The sequence below is a fragment of the Lonchura striata genome, chromosome 1A (genome assembly GCF_050655825.1).
Source record: "Lonchura striata isolate lonStrDom1 chromosome 1A, ASM5065582v1, whole genome shotgun sequence".
In the NCBI taxonomy this organism is placed as follows: Eukaryota; Metazoa; Chordata; class Aves; order Passeriformes; family Estrildidae; genus Lonchura; species Lonchura striata.
In genome coordinates, this window is record NC_140741.1 from 14,053,979 (window position 1) to 14,063,289 (window position 9,311).

At 37.7% G+C, this 9,311-nt stretch overlaps 1 protein-coding gene across 1 annotated transcript in view; it reads right to left on the reverse strand.

Moving 5' to 3' along the window:
* LOC110472978 (potassium voltage-gated channel subfamily KQT member 1-like) overlaps positions 1-9,103 on the reverse strand; it is a 189,503-nt gene extending 180,400 nt beyond the window's left edge. The window contains exons 1-3 of the mRNA XM_085569109.1: positions 9,071-9,103; positions 5,407-5,549; positions 4,463-4,503 (exon numbers count right to left, since the gene is read on the reverse strand). Coding sequence (XP_085425235.1) covers positions 4,463-4,503; positions 5,407-5,549; positions 9,071-9,103 — 217 coding nt within the window. The remainder of the gene's footprint in view (positions 1-4,462; positions 4,504-5,406; positions 5,550-9,070) is intronic.
* Between the last annotated feature and the right edge of the window lie 208 nt (positions 9,104-9,311).

Sequence of the window (9,311 nt, forward strand, 5' to 3'; positions counted from 1 at the left end):
TGATTTTTAGCTCATTTTTTTTGTTTCTCTCTTGAGTATTTTCTAGATAGATGATTTGAGACTTCCTACATTAGATTGTTTGTTTTTACAGAGTTGAAAATATTGCATATGAAATGTCTAAATTTTTCCAATCTACGCTTTGTAATCCAAAATAACTTCCCTTTAGTATTGAGTTTTTTCTCTGTGTTGGGCTGCACTAAAACAGAGATCAACTAAGCAATCCTGTAACACTTATGGGAAAGGCACAGAGACAAAGGATGAAAGGAAGCACAATTCCCTATAGTTGGATAAAAATATATACGGGAAAATTTTATCTCAGAAATAAACAAAAGACCAAAAAAATATTGCATCACATGGTTGGTATGATACAAACCCATTATTTTACATACTTAGATTTGAATCTGAGCAAAAACTAGTAAATAAGCAATAGGCATTCTAATTCAGGAGACTGAATAGTTGTTAATACAGATTAATAATAATAAAATATATTTATTAATATGGACATTTCTTCCCTGGAAGTCTTTTCTTTCTTGAGTATTCTACTTTCAAACAACACAATCCTATATTAATTTCCTAATATTTCACAAAGCTGGCCCATCTATTTTCCTAGTGAAGAACAAGATATGCCTCTTGCAAAAAAAAACCCAACCAAACAAACAAGCAAAAAAAACCCCAAACCAACGAACCAAACAAACAAACAAACAAAAAAAAACCCTCAAACACTTTTATGTTTGCTTCACACCAGTTCAAGTGATGATAAGTCTTTCCCCAGATGGAAGCACGTGATATAAATAAAAAAAAACTGATATGAGCAGGAGGAAGAAACCAAATCAAAGGAGGAATGGCACCTTAATCTTATTTTTTCACACAGTTAGAATGCTACATCTCATCAGAATATACCAATCTTTAAAGAAAATAATTTTTTGTCCTTTGGTTAGGGAAAAGTATTTTTGAAGACTTTTAGGACAGTGAATGAATTGCAGAGAGATGGTCTGAAAATGGTAAAAGCTGGAAATGACTCTGCTTTATAAAGCAAGAGTCCTTCCTTGATTTTTACACAGCAAGAGGAGAACTAACTCAAAAATATTCTTTTTTTTTTTTTCTGAAAACCATCAGGTTCTTTTAAGCAGAAAATGAGGAAATTGACCGGATACTCCGGATTGCTGAAGACACCCCAAACCTTTGTGAATGGTATCCCAGAAAGCAGAACAGCCCAAGAGGCACCACGGCCTTCTTTTTGCCACCTGGGAGCAAATGCAGCCTTCTGCACCTGGGTTTGCTCCAGCTCTGCCAAAGCTCCATCCAGGGATGATTGTGATGAGCTTATGGCAATATCTGGATTCTTGGGTTTGTAAACAGTGCAAGCTGTTGAGAAAGAAGGTCAGGATTGTCCCTTTACACCCAAAAATTAGCAAATAACAAAGTTGCCTCAGTCATGGCGGCTTTTAGTTGGAGTCTCTTTTCTTGTCAGTCAGAACCTTTTACAGCTGATTGATAGAAGAAATTAAAGAAAGGTAAGGCATAGTCCTGGATCAAGCACTTGTGATTTCCTTTGGACAGCCTAAAAAGTAAACTGCTAAAACATTTTCATCTCCAGGAGGGGTGGGATAAATCAGTTCCTGCAGAACTGATATCTCATTTCAACAATTAATTGACTTTAAAAAGATAAAATTAAGCTTTTTAAGCTGAGCATATTTATTATGCTTTAAAAGACACAGTGACCCAATTTCTTTTTAACAGATGGGAAGGGAAAAGTATCACAAAGCTTAGGTGGAATTTAATGGAAAAAAACCAAACAATGGAATGGTCAAAATTTTGCAAGAAAGACCTTTTCTTCAGGCATTCCCACCCGTGTCATGCAGAACCAAGAGGTTCAGATAAACCGCAGATAAACATCAGCTTTTTGTGTACTTTTCTGAACCCAAACACTGAATCTTTTGTTTTACCTTGGCATTATTCTTCACCTTTGCCCCTGAAAAGCTGTAGTAAGTCTCAAAAATTGCACTCAAAAGCAGTTAACTCCATGGTGTGTAGTGAAGGTCAAGCATGACACTCTTTATTTGTATGATTGCATGTGTGTAATTTGTTGATTCCATAAATGCAATTAATATGCTCTTTCCCTCTACATCAACTTTCCATTATTAAGGCATATGTTTATTGTGACAGAAATCTGTTTCATCTGACAAAATTGCGTCATGGAACACTGGGACAGGCTTCCAATGGAACTCAGAGAGAGTCTTCTGAGCATACTCATAAAAGGAGGGTCCAGGTCCTTGGAAGATTGATTCATTATCTTAGTGTTTTTAAATCCACTCCTCCTTGTATGAGTTTCAAAGAAAGGTAGGAGATGCCAAGACAAAAACAAGCAAAAAGGGAGACTTCTTCCTAATATGTACATGTGAAGGTGGAACTATTAGAATTCTTTGTAAAAAATATGGCAGACGTTGTAAGTTTAAAGGGATAATTAGGCAAATTTGTTGAGGGCAAACCGTTTTGGAGACTAAATACGTTGCAACCTTGTCAGGAAACCTCTCATGTGCAATGGCTGAAAGCTGACAGGAAGGCTGGAGGCTTTTATTACACATTTCCTAAAGCACCTTGCTCTTGGCCCCATCGGAGTCAGGACTGCTCTGACCCAGCATGGCTTTTATTCTCTTCTTGTATCCTTATCTTGTTTTAACACAGCTTTTAGTGCTTTTTTATCTCAGAGAAACTAACTTGAAAAATAACAATAATTGCTTCCAGTGAATTCAGATTCTGGTTCTTTTATGACATCATTCACTTTTGAAAGGTAATAATACTATAGACAGGATGCAATTGCTTTTATATAATATTATCAAAGTCCACAACAGGGACTTTTCAATAAAAAAAACTGATTCAAACCCCATTGAGGTCACCGGAAAGAGTCCTGTTCATTTCAACAGGCTTGGAATCAGACCTTAAGATTCTTTGAATGGAAGTATAATAAAACAAGGAAAAAAATAAAACGAGATGGAAAGGAAAATTATTTCATGTTTTTCTCCTTGGCAGTTTAATTTTCTTTGCATTGTCACTTCTTTTTTTGCTTGTCATCAGTACAAAAATAACAGTCTAGGGGAAACACCCATATTGTTAAAAATTAGAATTTTAGCAATGCCTAGAAAAGTATTGTATAAAAAAAAAATCCATGTTCAATATATAATAAACCATTCATTATGAGGAAAACTCAGGGATAACCCTTATTTAAGAGAAGAAGAGTACAATAGTCTATTTTCACCCCAAATAAACAAATACTGCACCCACTTTTCACTGTTCACCACTTGGAAAATCCTGGGAGTAAAGGCAGGTTGGATAACTCCAGGAGTAAATTAAAACTCTAGGTTTAGTTCTGCAGACCATTTCTGTGGAACCACTTACATTATTTTTGGATTTGTGGAGGGTTTAGATAAAATAACTACTAAATCAAATAACTTCTGGTTTTGGTCTTGCAATTCCCTAACTGAGCTCACCAGCTTCTGCATCCCTAACCACCATTCTGTCTTTTCCAGTAAGTTCCTTTGTACTTCAGGTTCTTTCCAACACTTGTCCAAAGCCACAGGCCCACCTAAGACCTTCCCAGTGATTTCTATGACCCTTTTGACTCAAGATTTTGTGAGACCAAACTTACTGAACATCTTAAGCTTCTTGAACATCTCAGAACATTATTTTACAATGAGCTTCTAATTATTCACCTCCTCTGAAACCAGAAACTGCTCAATAAAAAGTGCTTCTAACACCAGTCTTTTCAAGCACAAATTGCAGTTTCAGTTTGGTAATACTATACTTGAAATGAAATAATACATTCTTGGAGGTAAGGAACATTTTTCCATAAATTTAGCTTGCACATTGTGGAATGAATTCCCATGCATAAATATTTATAGAAATATTCAAGCTGACAGATTCTCTTCCTGTGGTCCAAAACCAGCTACAGGGAAAAAGGATTGTACAACTGAGCCTTCTGCAGCAATCAGATGTTGAAAATGTGTTTTGAATGATATTCCTTGTTCTGATAATATTAACCACTGAAAACATGCCATGTTTTAGAGGCTCTGAAATTACTTTACCACCCTCAGTTGTGCTCCAAGTCACATGTGGATACGGGACATGAGTTCAGGAAGGAAGAAACCTTTTTACGTGGAATAAACACACTGTAATCCCAGGCACAGACCAAACGATATAGAAAGGCTATTTTTGTAGAATTTCCCTCAGGATATTTCCATCTCATCATCTTCTAATACACATTTTAACATTTATTCTTAATTTCCATTTACTCCCCTACCACCTGAATGAAATGTATTTATCTTTACACAGCCATTCCAGGGCTTATTAACATAATTACATTCATGTATGATTGGCTGGATTATAAATCCACATTACTGTAGCCAAGGGTATTTTCCCAAAAATTATGAAGATAATAATTTTGCATAAAATGCAGTCACCATACCTGGGAGGAAAAGATCTGGCTTTCCCAAGGATTGATCTAACCTGAAAAGCAAATAGGAAATTACCAGCAGAGCAATTACCAAACAACTTAAACTCTGTTGCTAAACACGGGAGCATAATTTACATGAAAATTTACAGTAGCTCTAAACCCAAACCAACACAAGCAAAAACATGAGACTAGCATGACTTTCTGCACACACAGTCAACAGTTTAGCTTTTTTAAGAATTTTTCCTCCAAAATCAAACCATATTATTATTTTTATTTTTGTGAGTACTAATATTTCTCAGACTTTCAAGTTGTAACTAAAACATAGTCATCCTGTGTCCTATGTAACCCAATAACAAAGACTATACAAACTATTCCTAGAGCCTCATGCAGGCAGATTTAATATCTATATATGTTGACACAGTAGATTCCATTCAAAAGGATTTTTTTTTAAATTTCATTTAAGTGCCAGGGGAGTTCATTCTGGTGTCCCAGTCCACAGCATTAATTTGTAAAAGAGAAAATCACTTAGAAAAAACAGAAGAGAATAGTTTTGTGACAAAATATTTCAGCTGGAAACCCCAAACTTGGAGAAACCATGTGCACAGAGGAATGTGGGCAGAGGAAAAGTTCCAGATAGAGCAGAACAAGCAAAACAGATTTCTCACAGTTGTGGAGAACCACAGTGGGGAAACAGAAAGGTAAATAATTATTTGAAAAGTATTCCTTTTCTGAGAAGAGGAGCGAACAGCTTGGGTCACACTATAAACTTCACAGCATGCACCTTCATTTATTTTAATTCCACTTGGTGAAAAAGGAGAGGAGAATAAAGAATAATTGTAAATTTGGTCATAAAAAGGGTTAAAAATGGCTCCAAGTTAAATCCTCCAGATATTGTGCTCCCTGTTGCGCTTGCAATTTTGGACAATTACTGTTCATTAAGAACACATCTCTCCTACAGCCAGCTGGCACTAGAGGAATCAGATATTTCATGAGGTAGACAGGTCCTACCTCCTTTGAAGTTTATGCTAACCATCATGTTGAGGTGTCCTTGGGAGTACTGCTCAATCACATCACGGACATCATACGGCTTCCGAGCTCGCTGGGAAAAGAGGCAGGCAGCAAGTTGAAAGGTTAGTATTGTCCAGACTGGATTTCTATTTCAGACAGGCCTTCATTCTGTCTTTTTATCTGCCTATTTTCCTGTCATTTTGCAACAGTTGATGTAATGAATAAAAAAATACGCAGCCATTGTGGGAGTGAATATTTGTTGTGGAGATGAAGCCAAATGATTCCCATTACTGTCAGTTAGAGTCATGTCTTCATGTTACTCCACACTGAGCAAAATATTAGCTCTTCACAGTGTATTTGGGAAACACGAACTTAAGATGGATAATTTATCTGGGACTCCCATGCACAGTATGTCCTGGCTCCTTCCGAAGCCATGTGTTAATCATAATGTCAGGGGACTGAACCCCAGGGACTGGCCCAACTCAGAGTGCTTGGACCCAGAATCAAACATCTCTGAAGACCAGAGATGTCTGGTGACAGAAATATTGCTGCTTGAGGAACAGAGAAGATGGATGCTCTGCATAACTCAGGAGACTGCCGCATGTGGGTTTTGTCTGTCCTCCTTTGTCTTTCATGATACCTTTGAGATCAGAAAAAAAGGTGCAATTAAAATAAAAAGGATAGATAAAATTGCAAGAGAGTGAAATAAATCCCACCTGCCCAGCTATATTCCCATCCTAATGAGAATCCAGGTGCTTCTGCCAAGCTTTGGTTTCTTGCTGCAACTACTGCAGCCAAATTTTGAAACAAATCTGGAGAATTTGGAGAAAGTGACATGGTTATAAAACGTGCAGCACAGTGAAATTTTAGCAAGTAAAATCAATGTATGTGGGGAGGTATCAACACAAATCATGGCCTGTTGGAAAGCCCAGCATTTTGAGAACCCTTGTGGGAAATGTGGGACAAAATGTCTCCCTTTTTGGCTCTGACTCAAGAAGAGAAGGAGGGGGGAGAAAAAAAAGCAAAGGTAAACTGCAAATCTAGTAATTGAAAATTACTGAAAACAGCTCATTAGTAATCTTGTTGTCTGTTTGCACTCTGTCACAGCCTCAGCCAGAGCCATTAGCATGCACCACTGCACACATGCATTGAACACCTACAGTATGTGCTGGAGTCATGCTTGGAAGGCTGCCACACAATCCTAGAAATTTCAAATGAAAGCATGGAACTGGAATGGAAACAAATCATGTGCAATGAATGAAGAAGCAAGAGTTCTTAATGAAAAAATGCCTTCCCTGCAGACAGCACTTATCTGCACCAATACTTTCAGAAGAGTTGTGGCTGTGGAGGTGCATGTGTGCACATTTGAGTGCATCTGGGAGCAGAGGCTTTGCAGGGGAGGGAGGTTTCAGCTTTCAGCTTATCGGTTTTTGGTCAGGTTTTTTTCTCCCCCTTCCCCAGCTCTACATTTTGCAGTTGCTGACACATCATTATTTCTGGCTAGAAAAGCAGCCTATTGTCTTCACCCTGAGAAGCAGTGCCAGTATCACTCTTTAGATGGACTAGGGGGGATGCCTGGAGAGCATTTTGGCTAAATCCCTTGGGACACTCTCTATTTAAACACCGTGCATGGCGCAGAGCCTGGATGTGCTGGGGAGCCTTTCTCTTCCCTCTCCCCAATGGGCTACTATGTGCATAATTAATTCTACTCATTCCCAGTGAAATTTCTTTTCCTCCTCAAAAGAAGTCCTCTGACAGTTATCCCTTTTAGCAAACCATCAGCTGCGAATCCTACAGTTGCAAAATGCTGCAATCCACCTGAGTCCTCCCATCACCTTTCACCAATTTCCCCGCCTCTTTTTCCATAAAGATTTAGATCTGGGCATCTTATGTCCTGCCAGACTTTGGCACTATCCCCTGTCATGTTTTTATTAGGAAATGTTAGAATGATACAACTGAAGCCAGGAGGTAATGGGCTTCCAGAGAAGTGTGGTAAATGCAGCACTTGAACAACTCCTTTGACTTTCATTCTGCTCACAATCCCAAATCCTGGCCATCTGAGCTCAGTATTCCACATTCAGCATGCAAAACTAAATAATATTACACAGCTTTGAACTTCCAAAGTCTAACTAGCATGAGAAGTCCTATAAACTCTATTTCTATTTCTTTTCAAGAAAGGACAAAACAAAAGATTATTCCTTCTTCTTCTACTCTGTCACTGACTCACAGAATTATCTCCATAAATTGAGGAAATTCAGTTTTTAAGGTTTGGCGTGACTGCCACTGGCTGACAGCTCCAGAACATTAGGTCTCTGGTAGTTTGAAATATCGTAATTTTTAACCTAACTCGTTTATAAACTGATTTTATTTTACAGAACTAATGTCCCTATTTTCTTCCTTTTTTTTTTTTATTTCCCATAGTGTTTATCTTTCTTTACAATTATATTTACAATATAAATTACAGTAAAAATGACAATTTTTATATATTATATTTATAATATAATCCTACTCTCCTATTTTTTGCTGAGTTTAACAAACTGACTTCTCCTAGTCTTTCAAAAGATAGGGTTTTCTGAAGATACACGTTTGCATGGGATTAGAAAATATATAAGATGTCCTATCTGCCCTAATTTAGAATCTTCTGAATGATGGGATTTTATCTCAGGCTTCTGTCGCTTGCATTTAGGTGCTCAGCTCAAAACTTTATTTTCTTAAAACCTCTTCAAAAGGATTATGAAAAGTCATTAACTTGCAGTCCATCCTCTTGGACAAAAACAGCATGAACCTTGAGACGGAAATAATGAGGGCTTTGAAAATCATTCCAGAAGTCAATTTTTCATTTCCATAGCGTTTCCAACCCGTGGATGATGAGAATGATGATATCAGGATCACACCCCAAACAAGATTTATCATAAGCCTCACTAAGCAGGCAAAATGAAACAGTATTTTTAATGCAGAACATTTAGTTTGAGCACTTTGTTACCTGATTGAGAAAATTAACTGAACATTTCAAAAAGACAGCAAATTTCCAGACAGCAGATGCTCCACAATTGTATAAAATATGACCTATGAGGTCCCTTTCTGGGAAATACATTTGAAAACGTGAGTCACATCTATGAAAGCAACTTTGGACCCACAGTACTTGCCAATGAAGCCTATTGATCTGTCAGCCATGCACAGCACGGGACTGAACATTCCCTAATTGATCAGATGATTGATAACATTCTTGTTATGATCAGTATTTTTGCAGACACCTTGACAGAGGTTTTTTCACCCCAACACCAGTGTTTTCTTCACTTCTGCTAGTGGATGGGCAAGTATAGATTAGTATAGTTAAACAAGCAGAAGCCCAAAAAACAAGTGCAGTAAAAAAAGAGAAGTAAAAAATAATGATGCTGACTCCACAAAGTAAGGGGTTTGTAGCACACTACATGCATGGATCACTGATAGTTTTGCCCACACCATTAAAGAATCCACACTAGGTGAATCCAAGAACCTCAAAAGCACCTTTGACTTGTTACAACAACCTTCACCAAGACAAGTCCACTCTGAGAGTGCCTTCAATGTACCATGAGCTGACGAGATGCACTTGGGATTAATCCTGCTGCTTACCTGAAATTTCCTTTTGGCCACAAAATACTGCATTCTCTTGATGATTTTCACAGCAGTTCTGCATGCTTCAGTCAGTCTTCCAAGGAACACAAACACACACAGACATCAGCTGTGGGGACAGGAGGGAGGAAAAATGTCTCATGGAAGATCCTGACTCCCATACTGAAATGTTAAACTATGTTTTATCTTTACAATACAAAACTGCAGTGTAGCAAGCTGTGAGTGCGTGGATGCTTTGTTC